At 52.3% G+C, this 22,092-nt stretch overlaps 1 protein-coding gene across 2 annotated transcripts in view; it reads right to left on the bottom strand.

Moving 5' to 3' along the window:
* Positions 1–7,877: 7,877 nt before the first annotated feature.
* Positions 7,878–22,092, bottom strand: part of SMAD3 (SMAD family member 3) — a 115,088-nt gene continuing 100,873 nt past the window's right edge. For both annotated transcript variants that reach the window (XM_058541922.1, XM_058541921.1), the window contains exons 6-9: positions 15,879–16,091; positions 13,719–13,856; positions 10,594–10,738; positions 7,878–8,032 (exon numbers count right to left, since the gene is read on the bottom strand). In XM_058541922.1, the coding sequence (XP_058397905.1) occupies positions 7,909–8,032; positions 10,594–10,738; positions 13,719–13,856; positions 15,879–16,091 (620 nt within the window). In that variant the 3' untranslated portion in view covers positions 7,878–7,908. The remainder of the gene's footprint in view (positions 8,033–10,593; positions 10,739–13,718; positions 13,857–15,878; positions 16,092–22,092) is intronic.

Below are 22,092 nucleotides of genomic sequence, written 5' to 3'. Positions count from 1 at the left end.
TAATGCTACAAAAATGTGGGCTCAGTGTGGCTCAGGGTAGGAATTTTATGGAAACAGCAGTGTAATTTAGGGGAGAGAAGATTCTCTTCATGTGAAGCCCAAGGACATGGTCTGTATTACTCCTGCTGCTCCAGGAAATGCTCAGGAAGTTGTTAATGGTGTTAGGAGGCCTCAAAGAAGTTAAAGTTCAGAAAAAGCAACTGTAACCCGCTCCTTTACCCTGGCGAGAGCTGAAACAAGGACTCAAGGGTCCAGCCAACACTGACTGGGACCCTTCTGGTGCCAGACTGCGCCGGGTGCGGCAGAGGCTGCAGACTTGGGTAAGGATGCAGGTTCTCTCCTCTAGGAGCTCATCATCTAACTCAGGTGGGAGTAGGGGGCGAGTAAGACAAGGGCACAAAAGGTAAAATGCTGGGCAGAATGTGCATAGTGCCATGCCCAGCCTTAATTGCCCTGGGAAGGAGAGAGCAGAGTGGGTTGGGAAGAGCAGAAAGTACACCTTGGAGCACTGGTTTTCAAACTTGAGCCACATCAGAATCACCTGGAGGGCTCCACCCCAGAGTTTCTGATTCAGGAGGTGGGGCCTACAAATGTGCAGTTCTAATGTCCCAGGTGCTACTGATGCTGCTGTCCTGGGACTACACTTTGAGACCCACTGACTTAGAGGAAGTGATGCTCGAATTGAGCTATAAGGATAAGAATTTGGGCAGATAGATGGGTGGAGGCAGCAGAATTCTTAGTGAACAAACGTGGGGAGATAAGAAAGCAAGGGGTTATGTTGGGAAAACCCAGTAGTCCAGTTAGAGAAATGGTGGTAGATAAGGATGGAGTGATGTTGGAGACAACCCTGAAATACTGCTTTATGGAGCCTGTGCCTACTCTGGAGGTGACTGAGGAGCCAAGGGGTTTAGAGCAGAAAAGACATCTAACCATAATTATATTCCAGGGAAATCTGGCAGTAGTATTAGCCAACACTAATTGATTAGCATTATCTGCCTAGAGAGCTGTGTTGAGAAGGATTCTGAGGCTAAGAAGGGACCCAACACTGTGATGAGTGGTTTTCACCATGGATAGAGAAATAGAGAATGGTGGTAATTTTGCCCTGTATTTGCCATCCCTGGACTAGAGGGAGACAAATTAGGAGAGTATTGGAATAGCTGTGATAAAAGGTAATCAATCAGGTACTGTATTTTGTTGGCATTTCTTCAACCATATATAAGGACTTACCCTAGGATAGCACAGTGGAAATGGATGCAAAAGCTTGCTAAGGTAGAATCTACTAGATATGGGCAGTAATTGATTCATTTATTCCGTAAAAATATGACAGCCAAAAGAAGCCAGGCACATATGAATAAGATATAAACTCCACTCTCAAAGAACTTAGCCTAGAGGAGACAGACATGGGTAACACACAGTTGAGGAGTCTGTGGTGATAGTGAGATTCACAAAAGGCTTCTGGAGATGTCTGAACTGAGTCTCAAAGCAGTAGTGCAAGTTAGCCAGGTGAACTGGTGGTGTATGTCAGAGAGGCCGGGGCAGGGGGTGCAGACTAGGGAAGAGGGGTTGACACTCCAAGCAGAGCAGTCATGGAGACAAGTATACATATAGAACGCCCCACACCTTGCTGGGTTTCAGAGTGTAGGCTGCCAGTTGCGAGAGCTAGACAGGGGCCAAATGATGAGGGTCAAGTGGTCCATGTTCAAGACCTTAGAATTTGTGCTGTGGACTGGGGGGACCATCTAAGGTCAGGTAGATCATGGGGGCAGTGGGGATGATGCAGTTATGGGAAGGCAGGCTGGAGGCTAGGAGGGCGGTTAGGAAGCTGGTGCACCCGTCTAGGTCCTCGAGAACCTGAAGTGCAGGGCGGTGCGAGTGGAGACAACAGGACGGATTGGACGTCGGGGATGAGGGAGTAGTGGATGACTGACTTCTGTAGCTATAGGGTGGGTAAATGGTCGAGCCAAGAACGGGGCTGACAGCCAAAGGAGAGGAGGATGGTTTAATAAAGGCAATGATGAATTTTGTTTTCTCAATTGTGCGTTTGAGGTATCTGCAGCACCTCCCAGTACCAGTAGCCAGCAGGCTGTTGGATAGCAGTCTGAAGCCTGGGATTGATACCTGGGCTATAAATACTGATTTGGGAGTCGTTAGCATTTATGTGGCTTGAACTCCTGCGGGTAGATGAGCTCACTCAGGGAGGAACGTCAACAGTACATGTAGTGGTCTAGGAACACCAACCCGGAAGGAGCAGGAAGGAGGAGGAGCTGCAGGCCCGAGAGAGGAGCTCCTGCGAGGGGGCCAGGGAGAACCGGGACGTTCGGGGAGTAGGGCCTCTCCAAAAGGGAGGTTTGAGCAGCTGAGGCGGCTGCAACAGAGGTGATGGAGAGCAAGGAAAAGAAATGTGTTAAGCTGCTCAGGACTCGGAGAGTGGGGGAGAGGCTACTAATGAAAACTGGGAGTCAGAGAAGGGAGCGAGCTCCAGTGAGGTGGAAGATGATTTGGTTTGAGGGTGTTACGTTTTGGATCACATTTAACAGGCAGCTGGAATTTAAAGTGGTGGAGCTCAAGGAACGGGTTGGGTTACAGGTGTGGATTTGAGTCTTTTGCTGAGAAAGAGAGACTAGATAAAACCTTGGGGAAAGTCGTTTGTGGGGGGTAGGAGGGCAGAACTGGCCAGGAAGAATCACAAAGGTAGGAATTTGATGCAGTTCATGGAGGCCCACAGGTGCCATTCCTGTGAAGTCTGCCTCCCTCCTGTACGGGAGGTGTTTAGACTCCAGTGAGGTCCTTAGAAGGAAGACTGCTAGAGAAGTGGCCCAGCTACAGGACTGTTCCAGCCCCATTCTGTCCTCCTCCTTCCCCAGATTCTGTTCATTTTAATCATCCTGTTTCTTAATCCACTCTGGTGTAAGATGCAGCCAAGGGAACAATTTTGAAGTCTTTCTCCTTGGGAGTTTTGAATTTAAAATGAATTTTCATGGGAGCTAACAAAGTCATCTGAGCTGGAAAGTCTGGAAACCTACTTATTTATGAATTTACAACTGCCTCCGTGCCTGTGGGAGGATTAAGCTGGTGGCATCCAACCATTTGCCCAAGGCCTTCAAGTACAGGGGAAATGAATTCAAAATGACAGTGCAGCGACGGCATTGATGGGATATGAGCGATGCTTAGATGTGGGGAGCGAGCGGGATGCACCAACTGCGAGACTTCTGACCTTTGCTCAGCTGACCCTGGGGCTCCTGCTTTCACTGAAGGCCTGGCTGGCACTGCACGTTACCCCTGGTGAGTGAATGAGGGCAGAGGGGGAGGGTATTACGGGAGGCTGTGGCACAACGTGGCATCCTCTGTCAGTGTACATTTGGGCTGGAGATAGTTTCCCCTGGTGCTCTCGAGTTCTGAAGGCCCCAGGATGCCGCTGGGCTCCCTGTTAAATCTTCTCCCCACTCAGACTTGGCAGCAAGGATAAGACTGAGGTCCTGGCATGGGAGCTTTTCAATGAAAAGTTTATTAGAAGGGCACTTACAGGGGGAAAAGAAGGAGAGAGAGGACACAAATCTTTAACAATAGGGGTACAATGCTTAAAGGGGTGCTCTGCTCTTAAGATACAAAAGTTAGAAAAATCTAGAACACTATAAATACATACATGCTTTTTACAAAGGTATTAAAAGGTCAGGCTGGCTGAGAAGTGAAGGTAACATCTTCCACGTCCTAGTTCCCCCCCGAAACGCACACCAAAACCAGCTGGCCGAGGAAGAGGACAGCCGAGTCGCACCAGCAGCGGTGGGGTGAGCGAAGGCGGCTCCAGCCCTGTGTCAAGCGCTCACCCCCGGGAAGGGGAGCTGCTGGGTTCGGAGGCCCCTGTGGGGGGGCCTCCACTTGACTCCGAGCCGCTGGTTTTCACCCGCTGCCACACGTTGAGCAGCCTGGCCAGCCTGAGCCAAAAAGCCACTGCACCCTCAGCCAGCATTCTCTTCCCAGCCACTGTCCCTGGGAGGAGACCTTTCCAACTTGCTTCAGCAAATTAAATAGTTATGTCTTGAATGGTTTTAAGAAATTATTACATAAATATAAAAACACCAGAATGCTAGAGTGTACATTACTTCAGCATAAAAAAAAATCAGTTACAGAATCACTGAGAGAACTTCTTAATCCAGTTTACACGATAGGCGAGTTTTTATGTGATAGCTGTGTTTCTGAAAAGTTGCTGTACATCACGTCATTTCCCTTCCACAGAGACGCCACCTCACTTGATCTGTGTCGTTTTGTGCACATTGTTCTGCTTTCCCACCCGCTTGAGAAGTAGCTGGTACTCCTTAAAAGGGTGATATACATTATGAAGACTGTTACTTGAAGGGGTTCTAGAAGGGGACATTTATGCCACAGAAAGAGAAATGGTACAACTTAGCTATGTTGAGGGTTTTTTCTAGATTTTGGGAAAACTCACAACTCTGCCAGTCAGTCACACAGTAAGACACAGGTCCAGAACTAAGCTCGTGCCACTGGTAACCCCTTGTTCAACAGTCCCGTGAGCAGTCTGCAGGTTCCTTTCCCTCGCTTTCCTTTAAGGCATACAGAGAGTGGCCTAAGGTGAGCTCCGGCCCTGCAGAGACCATCCCGGAGCCTCCGAAATGGCAGCTTGAGGCTAAGAATGAAATCAGATATAGGCCTTCTCCCCAGACTACGTGCATACATGCATGACAGGCACACATTACTTAAATAAGACCTTTTTCTGCAGTTTGAGTAAAAGCATTTAGCCCTGGAATATGTCCAAACTCTAGGAAGCCAAGGGGAGATGGAGAAAAACAAAACAAACTAAGCACGAGACATGTGCTACAGCTCATTCCAATACATTAACAATGATTTAAAAAAATAATCACCATGGTCAATAAAAAAATACAACACAGACAACATAAGGACAATGGAGAAGTCTGCCAGCAGCCTTGCCCTCATGTGTGTTCTTCCCTAGAAAAAGAGTCAAAGTCCCCGCTCCTGACTCTGCGCTTGTCTCAAAATGTCAGCTCTACAGCCTGCCAGGAAGGTGGCCAACTGAGATGATGTTCCAGCACAGGCCTGTCACCTGAGCCCGGTGGGGCAGCTACCTACGTTGGCGCTGGAAGGATCTAAGTTACTAAATAAAGTGAGGGGTGGGGGGAGCAGAGGAGAGGGAACAGAAGTTGGCTCCTGGGGCGGTGCCGAGGCAGAGGATCTAGGCCCCAGTGCTAGCTGTCCTCTGGTCAGTGTCAGCGCAGGGTCACTGTCAGCAAAAGCCGCCAGGTGAAGGGAGCTGGCGGGGCGCCCGGGTGGGGGAATAGCGCACGTAGTGTAGCCGGGACAACTACACGTAAAACTGCTCTCCAGCAGCTACTGTCACTCCTCTAGAACTGCCCTTATTTCCTCATGCCCCTTTCAAGTGTCCTTTAAAAAAGCTTTATAATGTATAAATGCCTTTCATACAACAGGATTTTAAAACTAAGAAAACTAGTTTTGTGACTTAAAAGAAGGACACTAATATTACACATGCCCCAAGGCACCCACACAGCCTCTCTGATGGGACTGGCACCAGGTCCTAACCTCTGAGTAGGGCCGAATTTATTTTCAGTGGTGCCAAAGGTGGGCTTACCTACATTTTTCTCATACATCCTCCTCCAGCAGTCTAGTCTACAAAGAAACAGGGCCAAGTGAGTAGCATTTGGAAAAACACAGAACTAAAACTTCATGCCTCCTAGGAGCCTTCAGCTCTGAGCACTGAGGGTTCTAAGATACCATCCGAAGGCAGCCAGACGTGACCACTGGATCACACAATTGGGCTGTACCTGGAGCCAGTTCCCAAGTACCTGGAAGACAGCTGTGTGCCATAGGAAGCCCGCAAAGGGGATCATGTAGCAGGTGGAGAATGCAGACCCTCAGAGACCACTGCCCAAGGCTTTTAGGAGGAGCATTATGATTGCTCCAGCAGAGGCCAAAATGGAACAATTCATACCACGAGCTCAGACCTGACCAGGAGCATGAATACACATCCAGGAGGTTCAGACAGCCTCCTGTGTCTGTAAGCAGCGGCCCACAGATCATTTCACACCAGGCACAGACTTCAGACTTGCAGTATTTGGCCATCTCACGTGGAGTGAGGGGTTTTGCATTGTCTCTGGTTCTGTGTCAGCAGCCCTTCGAGAAGACTAGCACAGGTCTGTCAAGGCGCTCCTCCCGTCTGCCTGTGTCCTCAGGAGGCTTGGTGAGCAGCTCGCCTATCTGGAAACCTCAAGGCTAGAGCTTCAGAAGTGTAGGATCCTGCAGGTGAGGCACCAGGAAGCCCCCAGCGTCTCCATATAGCATCAGAAATGTCATCACATTGGAGGTTTATACCTGCCCCAAGTATCCACTTTCTTCACCTGGAATAAGACAGGACTTCCATAGGAAATCCTTTTATTTTTCCTGGTAGAAATCCATGAAAAAGTATGGGATAAGTCATTTCACACAAAAACAGCAGCAAAGAATAAAGTACCAATGCAAATGGGAATTCTGTCTGCTGTATTCTGCAAAGGCCAAAGAAAAGGGCTCTTTTTTTTCCAGTTGAAATAATCTCACTAATTGCCACTGGGAACAGTACTTATTACACGATATAGCTGCTATAGTTGTCACTGAGGATCCTCCACTGTGAGCTAGATAATCTTATATCCCAGGGGAAAGATGACAGACCTCCTTGCACCAAGCCTGCAATTTTCAAAGGTGTAAAAAATTTTCAGTAGCCCTTTTCATTTGCCTATGTTGGCCTGAGATTTTTCCCTTCTGGTGAATTTGCTTCTGAATTTCAGCTTCCAAAAGTGCTGTCAGGTGTCTTCTCAACAAAACCTGGAAAAGCTTCACCTCAGGAGAGAAGTTGCTGGGTCCCTCTCTGGTTTCTCAGTCAATGCGCCAACCCAGGATTTTTTTTTTTTTTAATATAAAACATTTAAAAGAGCATATAAGAAAGTTCATTTAATTAATGCAACTGACTACATGAACCAATATAGCCAAATGCAAGAGAAGACGGAGTGAGCTCTTACAGATAACTGGAGACCCACGCAACGTAGTGCTGCCTTAGCCCGAACACCGTCACGTGACAACTGCCTCCTGCTTCATGTGACTGTTTCACGTAATTCAAATCTCTCTGAGATTAACGTAATATAAACTATACACTGCATACGCACTGAGCCTCAGCAGATCCTCCAACTGCTCAAAGTGAGAAAGGATAGATTTCTTAAGAGCATTTTTAAAGAGGTGTCGCTCACCAACTTTCCCCCACTGTCCCTGTGTGCACGATCTGAACACACCGCTCACACCAATCAGTCTGCTCTGAGAGGGGAGGAGACGGACGAGCCCCCTCCCCACCCCAAGTCAGTCCAGCTCTGGGGTTTGTGCGGGGTGGGCCGGAGGGCCGGCTCCGGAATGTTCAGTTGAAGAAGCTTTTGTCAAAAGCGCCAGAGGGCTGGCCATAAGGTTTGCTCAAACCCCTGCAGGCTGTTCCCCACCTAGAACACCCAAGGTGAATTCCACACTCCACTCCTGAAGAGAGCCATTTCCTCTTGGACAGTGACATCCTGGTTGCTGTCATTAAGAGAAGGGGGTTGGGGAAGGGGCAGGTGGTGAAATACTACCTGTTTGCTCAAGCCACCAGAGCAGAAGCCATTTCTTGCCCTTCAAACTGGGGCCAGAGGGCAAATGTGTTCAGCAGACACGGCTGTTCATGAAATCCATCTCTGGGTTTGCTTCTGTGTTTTGGAAAACAGGTTGGTGCCACTTTGGTTGAGGGAGAAAAATTTCTTCTTCCTTGACAACAATGAGTTGAGTAGAGTTCTGATTTTCTCCACCTCCTACTTGGCCATTTTCCCCCAAGCCCACCCTCCCCACCCTCCCCCTTCACACCCAATGTCTCTAAGACACACTGGAACAGCGGATACTTGGGGAGCCCATCTGGGTGAGGACCTTGTCAAGCCACTGCAAAGGCCCATTCAGGTGTAGCTCGATCCAGCAGGGGGTGCTGGTCACTGTCTGTCTCCTGCAAGACAGAGGAAAAGGGGTGGGGTGGGGGACTTAAAACATGTCCAGATGGACACATATACAAGTCAGAACAACTTTTTCTGCTTCGGTGACAGTCGTCTTCTCAGAGCCAGAGATAGGCCTCCTGCCTTGCTAGATCCTGCCCTAGAGGAGGTGCCAATAACTTGCTGAGACTGCCAGGCTAACCAGGAAGAGTTCTGAGTAAATAAGGTTCCCTTGATGGGCAAGGAGGTGGCCCTTAAAGAATTAAGCACGTAAGGAAAATGCCAGGGTACCCCGAGGCCCACCAGTTGCTATGATAGGCCCCCGGATGGAGAACCTCCAGCCTGAGCAAAGGTCTCCCTGGGTCCCCTCCGTCCTGAATGGGCACCTACAGCTCCTCCACCTCCAGCCCCGGGCCGGGCCCCAGCAGCCCACGATGACGCGTGTCTGTCTGATTGAGGGGTGTTTTTTACAAAGCGCCGACAGAGTCCACATGCCGTCGGTTCCCAGTGTGCTGATATAATTCCCATCTATGGCCTTATTTTGGAAAATCTTACAAGCAGAGCGAGCCATGGAACAATTACTGGAAAAAACCAAGGCACACCACACGTTTCTTTTCCCCAAAGCACTTCGTCTAAATTCAGGCTGCTTGATGACGCAGCTCGCAGGCGAGCTCCCAGAGGCTATCTGCTGAGGCCGGAGGCACTGGTGCCAGCTGGAGGTGAGAGGCCTGGGCCCTAGGCCCCGCTTTCGGCCACCTCACAGACAGAGGGGATGAAACCTTACTCCCCTGGCCCAAGAGGCAGAAGGAGGGCAAGACCGTTCTGGGAACGGGCCGCACCCACCAGTGAGGCTGCTCTGTGTTGCTGCCAGGTGGCAGTGACGTGGTGGGTCGCACAGGACTGGGTGTGCTGGCAGCATGTCCTGCACGGTGATACGGTGCCCCTTAGGGATAGGCTTCCACCACCAAGGGGCCCCTTCCCAGCACTTGAAGCTGGAGGGCCGCGGTGTCGCGCCAGGTTAAGGGCTGCTGGCCCGAAGACACGGCACTCCTTGCTGGGCCGACACTTCGCCCGAGTGGAGGGTTAGACGTGGGCTTGTGGACTCGGCCCTGGGGTGCCTGCCTGATCTGGGGTACCAGAGTGTGGCCCCCTGGACTGCAGTCTGAGTGTAAAAAGAGCAAATGGACTTCCCTCTGGCTCTTTTCCATTGGGGTCCATCTTTAAATATTTCCCTCCCCCACTAAAAAAATATTAATTTTCTAACCTTTCAACCCCTGTTCCCTAAATGATTCCAGCCAGGGCTAAAAGGTGGGCTAGAACATCCCTCAGGCTGGGCCTTTGGGCCTGGGCTAATCTCCTCAGGCCGTCATAACTGGGTTGCAAGTTCTCCTGAGGTCTGACCACTCGGATTGCTCAATTGGTCATTCATCCCGGATTTCAGAGAGACCCCACAGACCAAGGTGCTATGTTCTCTGGCACTGTGGAGCAGACCCAGGGAACAGCAGCTAAAATACGGTAAATGGAAGAAGAGGATTTTATGGAGCGAAATCCTCTAATGAGAATCTGACTTTCCATAAGTCATGCTCATCTGGATTTCATTATGAACGGTGGCCCAGAGCCAACACTGAAATGGGTTTGGCCCGGGTGCAGAATGACTGCACAACAACATGGATTCCAAACATCTGGAAAAGTGAAGAGAAGGGGAGAGCAGCTTGCAGAGCGCTGGCCCCGGCTGACGTGTGGTACCCCAGCGTCTAGCGTCTGCCGAGGGGCTGGGGGCTGGGCGCTGGGGGGGTGGGGGTGGGGCGGGGAGCAGCAGGCCGGGCACACGGCCCTGCATCTCAGGGAACTCCTGTCCAGGTGGGAGAGAAAAGGGACTGGATCCTCTAAGCCCAAACCTGAATGGTCTGAGAGATTCAGCAGAGCAGACCAGGTAGATGCCTGCTCAGTGCCGTGTTTAAATCAATATCTGAAATTCTGAAAAAAATCGTTTTTCTGAGCAAGTAACCTTTGTTCCTTTATGACCACCCCAAATCTCCTCCTCCCTTCCCTGCTTCTCAGTGTTAACATCCTAGATGCTCAGGGTCCCCCAAGTCAGAGAGGGAGCCACAGGGGAGGGAAGGACCAATGAGATGAAGACTTAACTCCCTGGAGAGGGTCGTCCTAAAACCATCTGCCCCAGATGAGCAACGAGGAAGAAGCCACGAGGGCACAGCTCTAGGCTCAGCTTTTCCACTCACGATGTGACTTCAGGCAAGTCTCTCTCCCTCCCTGGGCCTTAGGTTCCTCATCCACACAAAGAGGATGCCAATGTCCCCACCCAGGGTTGTGGTGGATAAAACGGAACATGTGTGTTCACAGTGCTTGAGAAACTGAAGTGCTGGGCGAGCAGTGCTCAGCTGTTCCTTATCTAGTGAGACTGGGCCCCTCCTGGCTTGCCAGGCCGTGGCCTCTCTCTGAGCCTTAGGTCTCTCTGCTCTTCGGGTGAGGCCTGGCCTGGTTCATCTCTGAGGAGCCCCTGCTCTGCTGTCTGAGTCACCCGTAGTCCCTGTGACATGTGGCACCCAGATCTGACCTGTATTCTGCTCCCCAGCCTTTGACGAAGCTCATGCGGATGGTGCACATTCGTGTCAGCTGGTAGACGGCCTCGAAGCCCTGATTGACAGACTGAGCCAGGAGGGCAGCAAACTCCTGGTTGTTGAAGATCTTCAGGTTGCAGCCTGCCAACAGAACCCAAACAGTGCTTGTGGGGATGAAAAGCATACGTGTCCAGTGCTCCCCTCCTAGCTAAAGCCATCCCTGGAGCACCCAGAATGGTGTAACTCACATGGCTGAAGTGTCACATGGTCGTGCTACGCACTGGTGACATACTCCACGCTCAGTACCATGCTGGGGAGGGGCCCATTCAGTCCCTGCCCTTGAAGCCATCACCTCCTCAATGGGGAGATGCAGCTGACATACGTGAGGGGGAGAATTAAACACTGGCCTGTAAGCTCCAACTCCTAGAGCTCTGGGAAGGCTGAGGAAGACTGTGAAGTGGGCTACCAAGAACAAGGGAGATGGTTCGGAGAGGGGGCCTTGCCCTGGACAAAGGAACCAAGGCAGGACTCCAGGGAACAGAGAGACAAGGGCCCCAAGCTGAATGCCCACGGCTGACCACCTGGGCAACAGGAGCCCTTACCACTTGATAGAGGGAGTGCCGGCAGGGACAGGCCAGCTGAAAGGCTGCCTGGCCTGCCATCCCAACAGGAAGCTCAGCAGAGGGTCCCAGGGCACCTTCCACCCTGGCTCCTCTGATGAATCTGCCTCGTGCTGGGGCCAGGAGGGGGCGATAGATCTGGGCCACATTTTGGCCTCTGGGCACAAGACTCGGTCGGGGTGACATTCGCAGCAGAGTGAAGATATGTTTCTAACTCTCCAAGCAGTAAAACTAGAGACAGGCACAGATAAAGTTCATCATAAATCTCTTGTTTGAAGTCCTGCCGCCTGAGTGCCAGGCATGCGTCAACCAGAAAAAGAGAGACAAAAGCACATGCCGGAACTGCCTGAAAGGTGAGCTGAGGAGACGTGCATCAGTGGGCCAACACTGGGCTCCTAATCCTGCTGTGTGACTCTGGGCTGGTCACTTGCTCTTCGTGAGCCTGTGTCTTTGTAAAATGAGAGGCTGGCCTCGGAGGTCCTCCCAGCTCTGACACTCCATGAGCTAACCAATACCACCACAGCCAACTCAGCCTTCACCAGCAAGGTCGGGGGAGGGCTCCTGAAGGGAGGGGGCGGAATGCCAACAATGCAGCTAAGCTTCCTCTTTTCGTTTTCTCCAAGGGGAAGTGTGGTGAGGCAGGGTCAGACGTGGGCTGCAGCCCCTAGCCGAGCTGAGAAGCACTCGAGTCAGTTCTAGGCTCCCCCTGACTCAGCCATTCACTAGTTGTATGTCCTTGGGCAGGTGGCTTAACGTCTCTGAACTTGTCTCCTCCACATGCCTCCTCACCTGAAGAGCCATGATAACAGGAGAGGACCAAGTGAGATCAGAGACATAAATGTACTCTGTAAGCGCAACCACACAATGCTCTGGAAATGAAGAGCACTGTTCATCATTTCAGACGTTCTGCATTCTTTTTTTAAAAAATTTCTTGTGAGGAGATCAGCCCTGTGCTAACATCTGCCAATCCTCCTCTTTTTTTTTGCTGAGGAAGACTGGCCATGGGCTAACATCCGTGCCCATTTTCCTGCACTTTATATGGGACACCACCACAGCACGGCCCGACAAGCAGTGCATTGGTGTGTGCCCGGGATCCGAACCGGTAAACCTCGGGCCGCTGCAGCGGAGCGCGCGCACTTAACCGCTTGCACCACCAGGCTGGCCCCACGTTCCGCGTTCTTAAGTTGACCCTGCCCAAGGCCCACTGCTCCATCATCTGCCACTGACCAGGCAGGAAAAGACATGCCACATGTGTGCCACGGTCAACGGCCTGAGCCAGGCCACACACTCCACCAGCCAGTCACAGTCCACGGTCTGCGGGCTCATGCCCAGTGGCTGCGTGTCAGGTGACAAGTCGGCTTTGGCTGGGGCTTTCTGCTTTGGTTTTCTAAGTAACGAGGCCTTAGATGGGATCAGCCTCCTGCCTGGTCTTGCTGCCTAGGCCTGGTCCTGTATAAGCTACCCTCTGAAGTGCAGCCTGACATCCCTTCGTGGTGTGGATTCATCAGCCCTGCTCAGAAAACTCGCAACACTTCCCCAGAATACAGTCATGTGCCACATAACGATGTTTCAGTCAACGACGGACGCACATATGACGGTGGTCCCATCAGAGTAGTACCATACACCCTAGGTGTGTAGTATGCTACACCATCTAGGTTTGTTAAGCACACTCTATGATCGCACAAGGACAAAATCGCCTAATGATGCATTTCTCAGAACGTATCCCTGTTGTTAAGTGACACGTGACTGTAAAAGCAAAACTTTCTCACGTCCTTCCAAGGCCTGGTCCCATCATCCTTTCTAAACATCTCCCCTGTCTTTTACCTGGTCTCTCCTCCAGCCAGAGTGCCGCCCATACGTGTCCTGCCGCCTGCCCGCTGTCACCTGTGGGCCTCTGTCTGCATTGTTCCCACTGTCTGGAAAGCCCTCACGGTCCCCACCCCACCATCACCATGTGCCTAATGCCTACCCATCCTTCAAGGCCCAAATGCCTTCTCCACAAAGCCTTCCCAGATCCACCCATTTGCCCCCTAGATCCAACAGCACCTTATCTGAGCTACTTGCTTGGTGCTTAGTACCCTCCCTTGTATTAAATCATTCGTGTCTTTGTCTTGGCTGGTCCGTTAAGGTCTATGGGGACAGCAGTAGGGCTTCATGCACCCCTCCAACCCCCTACAGCACATGGCATGGTGCCCTGCATGCTGGTTTGTGGAAGGAAGGAAGGATGGATACTGCCTGAGCATCTGTGCACACAGGGCAAGGAGCAGGTACCCACAGGTCAGAGGCAGATCCATGAGACACTGCGTCAGCTCCCTGGAGGTTCAGGGAGAGCACAGTAAGACAGTAAGGCACAGAGAAAACCCAAGCCAAGCACCTCCAGGTTGGCAACGCAAACACTGGTGAGGAGAAAAGGTTAGAAAGGGGAAACCTCTCCAGCGCCCTGGCCACGCACCAAGGGGGAGAGGACCCCAGGGCAGGGGTGGGTGTGCAGGTGGTCCTACCTGGTGGGATCTTGCAGACCGTGGCTGGGTGCCAGCCATAGCGCTGGTTACAGTTTGGAGACTGGACGAAAATAGCACTGTCGCTGAGGCACTCTGCGAAGACCTCCCCTCCGATGTAGTACAGCCGCACGCCTCGCCCTAGAGAAAACCCTGTTAGACTGAACCAGGGCCCTGGGCTAGCTGAGGCCAGCACAGGGGGCAGAGCCACAGTGGATGCTCCAAGTAACTGGTTCTTTGCCAGCTTTCCCTTTACCAGAGAAATGGGACCCAGAGCCCAAGGCTACCCTGCACCAGGGAAATGACGGGCAATGCCGGGTTCCTAAAGCCAGAGGAGGCAGATAATGTGAGAAAAGAGCACGAGTTGTCTCAGTGATAGCCTCTGCCACTGATTAGCCATGGGCCTCAGTTTCTTCATCTGTAAGATAGGGATAATAATAATACCTCCTGCACAGGGTTGCTGAGAGACACACAGTGAGTGCCTCATAAGCTCGGCTGTTCCTACTACCACTAAGTCCCCTCCCACTCCAAGGTTCAGAAATTCGTTCAGTAAACTGGCAGGGCTCCTCCTGAGGCAGCAGATACCCAGCAGCCCTTCACTGCAGGGATGCCTTAATGCTACCCCCCGTACCTTCCTCCCCTCAGTGCATTTTTCTAAAACATTCCATAAGTCTATATCATTTACTTTTCCTTCATCTCTTAAATCCACTCCAGATGGACAGAAATTATTTTTAAATTGGCTCTGCAATTCAAGCAGTTACGTAAACGCTCTGACAAGTTCTCTGCCCAGCCAGGGGACGTTCCCTTCGCCTGCATGGGAAGGTCTCTGTTCCTGCTCCCGGGGAAGAGGCCCAGAGGGCCGGAACACAAAGCCAGACTTTCCAGGCTCAGCGTCAAGTGGGATGGAAAGTGTTCTCCCTGCCCCTCGGCCCACTACTGCCCATCCCCACCCACTCCACTCCCCGTTTCTTCTCGGGCCGCTGCTGCAGGACTCGGGTCTCACAAACATGCAGGGTGCCGGCAGACTCGGGCTCCACAAGGAGGGGCTGCTGTGTTATGTCGTCAAGAGCTGGGGGAGGCAGAGGTGGAAATGGGAAGACCCAGGCAAAAAGAAGAACAACGTTTGTGTTGTTGATTTTTGAAATATATCTTTTTAATATAGGAAAGTATAAAGAGAATAAGTAAACACCTGTGTACGCCACCCAGGATCAGTATCTTTTTTAAAGTAAAACAAATGGAGAGGCCATTTGGGAAGGACACGGGCTCGGCGGCAGGGGGCTGTTTGTCACCGACTGTGTCACACTCCTTGTGGGGCCTCTGCAGGGCTCTGCCTCTCCCTGGGCATCAGGCTATTCCCTGGAGAATGAGCACTTCAGCTCAGACCCATGGCTTCCAAACTTTTCTTCTCTTAACTATAAAATCCTCTTTTCAAATGAAATCTGTGAACGCCCAAGATATAATACAAAGAGCAGAGGTGCTCTGGTTCACGTGGGCCAGACTCCCTGCTGCCCTGCCCAGCCCCTGAGCTTGCCCCGGAGCCCCTGGCCAACCCTGGGGGCTGCAGACGACACCTGAGAATGCCCCACCACACCATCTATACAGCCCTTCTACGTGACTCTGGATCACAAAATTATGAATATCCTTAGCATGATAATTTTATGAGCAAAGTAAGTGACACATCCCATAGCTTCATCTTCCCTAAACTAAGTGATCTTTCGCCATGCTCCGTGTTAGGAGGCAGAGTGTTACCACATGCGGGCAATTCTTACCCTTCTACCTTTTCTAAGTCTCCTAGGATAATCATATAAGAAATTAACAAAGAAAAGATCACTTCTCCAAGACTGGCTAGCTGCTTATCCACCAGTCAGTAATTTAAGGTATTTTTATTAAGAGAACTGCATATGTTGCTTTCTTGTAGACGTCCCTTTCTTGTCCCCTTAAGTGAAGTGTTTTCCTCCGTGGTTTTCAGATTTTCAGGGATGATGTGTGTCTTTGAGCGGGAATGACCAAGCAACCTGAACTCTACCTGTCTGGCCCCTAAACAAGGCAATCAGAATGTGGGGGTGGGGATGGGGGGGTGAGTCCTCTCCCCAGTTTCCAGCAGGAGGCACAGCTGAGTGGGAGTGGGGGTGGGAGGGTGGCGGAAACACAGGCGCCCCTTACCGATATGCCTCCGAGTGAGCTCCACGGCTGCGTTCCTGTTGACATTGGAGAGCAGCCCGAGGCAGAAGCGCTCCGAGTTGGAGGGGTCGGTGAAGCCGTCCACCGTCATGGACGGCTGCGAGGCGTGGAATGTCTCCCCGACGCGCTGGTTCAGCTCATAGTAGGAGATGGAGCACCAGAAGGCCGGCTCGCAGTAGGTGACGGGCTGCAGGTCTGAGGAGACAGGCCAGGCTGCTGGGTCAGTGGGAACCCAGGTCCCGAGCTCCTTGATGGGGTCCCCTGGATGCTCCAGAAGATTGTTTCCCCACCTCTCAGAGGGTCTTTACAATCCCCCCGCCCTCATGCCTTTTATTCCATAAACCTGCAGGATCCAATGGGACAAAATACTCAGGTGTTTGGAGAAGCATTCCACTGGCCTTGCCACTTTTCATTTAGTTTTAGCTCATAAAGGCCCTGCCCCGCCTGGCCTGGCCTTGGGTGGAAGCAGTCTTCAAGGAGGTGTTGGGCCAAACCCTAAGAGGGCCAGACACCAACTGGCACCTGGGCAAACCCCTGGATGGGCCCCACGCACTCACGGCGGTCGGGCCACGCCACTGACGCAGTCACCTCCCAGCCTCTCTTCCAAGGTCCCCGAAGTAACCCATGCTGATCTCTGTCCCCAAAAGGGCTTTCAGCTTTTGGCTCTGCCTGGTCTTGGGCAAACTCCTAGCCTGTCGGGCAGCAGTGTCCAAACCCATAAAATGAAAGGCTGGCGCAGCCCAGGGGCTTCCACACTGTGCTCAGTGTCTGCAAGCACACAGGCACCAGGCGCCACCTGCAGAGAGAACCGGGTCCATGTCTCTCATTACAGAAACTACCTTACAAATGCATCCAGATGCCGTCTCTCCGGATGGCTAAGACACAAACTCACCTAAAGGAAATTCCTAATTTGTCCTAGTTGTCAGTCTCAACTAGGGGCTCCTCAAAGCAAAGCTGCCACCTTGTGAAGGGTTGTTCTCTTTCTCAGAAGAGTTGGGAACCCCTGAAATAGAGGCTTGCCCTCACGTGATCCCAGATCACCTTTCCTGTGACTCCCTAGTTCTCCCGTCACCTCCAGCCATTGCGAGCCCCACTCCTGCCAGGTGCCCCTGCTTTCCTCCTGCCCATCTCTGCATCATCTCTCATACCTCGGTGGGTCCATCCTCTTAGCCCTGGGCCAGCCCTCATCATTCCTCACCTGCACGAGTGCCACAGCATTCTAACAGGACCCCGCAGCACTCCAGTCTAGCCCCTTCCAGCGGCTTCTTGGCACTGCACGGCTCCCACCTAGGCTGGGAGTGCCGAGGCCCACCACTTCCCGCTCACTGCCTACGTGAACCCCACCCACTGGTTGGAGAATCAGAGTCTCTTGCTCATTCTCATTCCTCCATCTCTGATCTCCAGCCCGGACCACTCACTCTGGCCCTTAAATATATTTGGAGCCACCTGGTTACTCAGGGTGCATATTGTGCAAGCTGGTGAGGGCAACAGGAAGGGCTCACCGTGCCAAGTCTCAGCACTGGCTGAGACCCCTGCTCTCTGCCAGCCAGGCAACTTCCCGGAGCGAGAACCCACCAGGAACCTCTGCTCACCAGACCTCTGAAAGTGTGTAAAGCCCAAGAGAGGAAAATCAGAAGCTGTTCTGGGGGGGGGGCCTGGGTGCCCACAATCCCTTCTGAAGGTAGAGAGAACCTAAACACATGGGAGGAGCTGCAGACCATAACATGCCTGCACACAACACACCCCCAGAAGCGTCAGCTGGGGGGTCAGGACATCCAGATCAGGTTTCTCAACCTTGGCATTATTGACATTTTGGGTCAAATCATTCTTTGTTTAGGGGGAGGTGGGGATGCTGTACATTATAGGATATTTAGCAGAGCATCCCTGGTCTCTACCCACTAGATGCCAGTAGCACATGTCCATCTCACCCTCCCAAGCTGTGATGATAAGAAATGTCTCCAGACATTGCCACATGTCTTCTCGGGGGCAAAATCACTCCCAGATGAAAACCACTTCCCTAGATGTTTAACCAGATCATGAAGCACAAGCTTTAAAGCCAGATGGACCTGAGTTTACTCTCCACTCAGGCACGGACTAGCTGTGCGACTGTGAGCAAACCCCTAGCCACGGAGTGGAGAATCTTCTTTACCACCAGGTGCTGTTTGTAGATAAACTGAGATAACCTGTGTGAAGTGCAGGGCAGGCATCAGGCACTCCATAAACGGTGTTAATTACAGTAACTTTGATTATATGAACGTGAGAACGTCCTGTTCCTGTCCTGACGTCCATCACAAGAGGGGCAAAGCCTCCTTTCCCCTTTCCTCCCTTCCCAGGGTGGACCAAGGGAAGAGGACGGAAGGCAGGGGATCTAAGCTACTTAATGGGTAAGGGGGGTAGTGACGGGGCAGGAGCGACCAGGGCCTGTGGCCTGTGCCCCTGAGGTTGCGTTGAGCCACGTCAGCCACACTCAGCTCTGGCGTTGCTCAATGCTTTGACATTCCAGTGAGATAAGCTTTATTCTAAACAATGTGGTCACTAAAATGTGAGCTATGTTGCTTTGAAAATCTTGAAAGAAAGAAAGAAAAAAAAAAAGAAATCCAAGTGCAATCCAAGCCTTCAAAGTGATCAGGCAACATGTCAGGGCCAAGAGGTAATGGGGAAGGGCGGCGGGCCACCACTGCCCAGGGGCAGGCTTCCTGACCTTGCTGTGTGACCTTGGGGACATGACCTCCCTCTCTGGCCTCAGTTTTCCATCCGAGCAGTGACTGCAGTGTAGAAGACAGCCAGAGCAGACCATCCAGGTCACTGTGCTTCTGGCACGGGTCAGCCAGAAGAGGCAGCTGTGGCTGATCTGGGCCGGTCCCAGCTGCCCTGGCAAAGTGCAGAACAGAACCGAGTTCTCATCCCTAGATTATAAAGCCTTGTCCAGCACCCCCTGGGCTTAGTCCAGGCAGAAGAGAGAGAGCTAGGCTCCTGGGAACACTGACACAGCCCACCCATCAAAAGAAGAAAGGCTGGCAGGCCACCCATTGGGTAACATGGTGCCGGAACCATGCTCTGCAGAGGTGTGGGCTGCTAGGTGCTTCAGAATCAGAGAGGGGCTGGGAGTCCCAGCCCAGGAGGCCCTCCCAAGCAGATCTGAGCCTTTATCCAAACATCCCTGCAACTCGCAGACACACACTGGACAGTGTTGTGGAAAACACTGGATGCAGAAGCCTGACACATAATTAAGAAGATGCTCGTTTGTGGGGAGGAGCAGAGTCAGGCCAAGGCAAAATCTGAAGGCTGCCATTTCGGAGAGTGCTGTTTGGATGAGCTGACCTGAGTTCAGAAGCAGGACTGAACCGGAGCAGCACCCCCAGCCATGCATTTACTCTTCTCTGCAAACAACTGAAAGCCAGCGCTGCCTTTCGTCTTCCTCCTTCCCATCACCCCTCAGCTGCTTCCTCAGGCCCGTCTGCAAGAAGAGCTGCAGGACAAAGAGTATGGCCACCACCTCGGTTCTCCTTTGAATAGCACTTTATTTTTAAACCGCATGCACGCCCTCATTTCTTTCCCACCAAAAGACTTATCCACACCATGGTTAAGTACAAGACAAACAAAACATCAGGACCCTGGAAAGGAGAAGGCTCTAGACAGGATAACCATGAGGTTATGGCTACTGAAAGAGCACTCAGCTTGGCTCTGAGCTTCCTAGCAGACAAGGAAAAAAGGGAGCCTAATATGCTACATGGTTCTGGTTGGTGGACAGACAATGTGGGCTAGTTCCACAGAGGAAACAACATTTGTCCTGGCACTAAATCTTAAGAAATCTGTCAGGTGGCAACCCATCCCCCACATCAGTCAAGCCAGCTGGCCAGCCTTGGTTTCAAGAGTTTCCCAACAAATGCAGAAGCATCTTTACATAAGGTTGCTTCTTGAAAAGGACCTGAAGACACGGCATCCAAAGGCCCCTCTGGGAGGACGACTCGACAGCAGTAAGGTGACTTGCCCCAGTGGAGAGTGGTTTCGTGTCTCCAGGCCAAGGACTCTGCACACCTGGAGTGGCAGACGGTGACGCGTGTCCAAAGCCTTCCCTTCAAACAGCCCCGCTCCCGGCTAGACTACTGAGTCTGTGCTAATCTCTCTTTCTGGAGCAGAGGTGTTGGAGACGCAGGAGCCTCCAGCTCCAGCCATTCTGGGCCCCTGCTCCCACTGGTGTGGTGTCGGCCAGACTTCTTGAGTGGCATGGGGCACTTAATTCATGATTGGCCCCTTGCCAACCTAACGCATGGGCTGGCTTCAGTTTTGAGCCCTATTCCAAGCTGGCATAGACTTTCTGTTTTGTTTAAGGAAAAGAAAACAGAATGAGACCCAGAAGGCAACATTTGGATTAAGGGATGCCTATTAAAAACATGTGCAAGAGATCCAAATCCGGTAAAGGAAAGGTGGGCGGCACGGGGGGGAAATTAACTTTCTACTATAAATCGCAAGCGGGGACCGGTCGAAGGCCAGGAGTGCTGGCGCTGCGAGGCTACAGGTCACGTGTGAATGGACTGGCTTCATCTGGGCCCTCCTCACCTGCGGGAGGCAGCTCAACCTCAGCCCAGGAGACTCTCGCTCCATTCCCCACGTGCCTTCATGCTGTCACATCTCCGTCCTTGCTGCTCCCGCTGCCTGGGCTGCCCCAGCTGCCCGGCACCTTTACCTGTGAGGACCCAGCGTTTAAGGCCCAGCTCACGTGGCTGTGAACCACTCCCTCACCCGCTCCGTGCAGAATCGACCCCTTGTAGAATCGACCCCTTGTGTCTGAGCCACATGTGCTCCTGAGGGTTGTTCCTGCAGGCCCAGGCCGGCTGTGTCCCAGCATCTGGGGTACCAATTCCGACCTATCTCCCTAAGGACTGTAACAACAAACCAAGTTGTACGCAGAAAGAACCCATGCTCTTTCAGCCTAGGACTAGTTTACTGAAGCCAAGAACAGTGGCCAAGTCTGAGAGCCAGACCCTCGGGAGTGTGAGGGTACAGCCGGCAGCTGACTTTCTGTCCTTAAGACGCCCGCCTCTGAGTGCCCAAGCTTACCGAAGATTAGAGCCCGGGAGGCCTTAGGAAAAGCCTTGTGCAGCAGCATGAAGACACCTGGAACGGGGTTAGGCCTGCAACCTGACCCCTGTCCTCTCTCAGGGGCCAGTGGTCTTCCCACTGCCCTGCCACCCTGGTCCTTGTCCTTCCCTCCTGGCGGGAGAGGAAGGCCCCCTCTGCAGCAGCCCTCTGGGAAACCATCACCTCCTTAAACTCCAGCTCAGCCACTGCCCCAGGGCATCCCCGGTACCCCATTTCCAGGTCAAGGCCCCTCCCAAAAAACTTCTCACTTTAAAGCAGAGAACAACTTACTCACCGGCAGGATCCAGCTTGCTATCTTTTCCTCTCTCTCCACCTCCCCCTCCTTCCCCCCGTCGGCCCCTGTCCTTCTGCTTTAGATGCTTAGGAAATTCCAGGTGACTCATCCAGAACGATGTCTAATAACAGGAACCTCACCTGCTCACATTCCTTCCCTGCAAACAAAGCCCCCCGGTCTCCGGGGAGCTGCCTCTGGCGAAGCTGAGCTGGCCCTCAGTCACACCCTGGGGCTCCTCCGAGAGTCACCAGCAGTGGCTCTCCTGTGGCAGGAGGCTCAGCCTTTTGCCTGGGGTGGGGAGGAAATGAAGAAGGAGCCAGATGTTCTCTGCTTGCTTTCTTTTTGTATAATTTCTTTACAAGAAATGATCAGATGTCCAGAGATGTCTCCATCTTTCTCTAGGAAGAACTCACTGTGTGCCTGTCCTCATCCTACCATTTGGGACACACTGGCCATGAAGAAATGCAGAGGCTGCTGCTGCATGCTGCCTCCAGTCCCCCACCTTTTATTTGCCCTTCAGTCCATCGCTGACCGACTTCAGCCCCCACCTCTCCCCACAACTGCTCTCCAAAGGATGCCCTTGAACTCTTGACGGTCAAACCCAACAGCTCCTTCTTACATCTCATTTCGCAACTCTGCAGGACCTGCCCACTGCCGTCCTTCAGTGCCTCCCTCCCCTCTGGCTGCCACAACCCCATCCTCCACCTGGCCCTCAGCCTCTTCCTCGAGGGGGGCCCCGTCAGTCTGTCTCTGGCCCTCTTTCCTTCTTGAGCTGGGTCTCCCTCTTTGCTGAATTCATTTCCCTTTGTCAGTGCTTCC

This window comes from Diceros bicornis, chromosome 5 (genome assembly GCF_020826845.1).
Source record: "Diceros bicornis minor isolate mBicDic1 chromosome 5, mDicBic1.mat.cur, whole genome shotgun sequence".
NCBI lineage: Eukaryota > Metazoa > Chordata > Mammalia > Perissodactyla > Rhinocerotidae > Diceros > Diceros bicornis.
The sequence above is the reverse complement of the archived record's forward strand: the minus strand, read 5'-3'. Positions and strand labels throughout refer to the sequence as shown.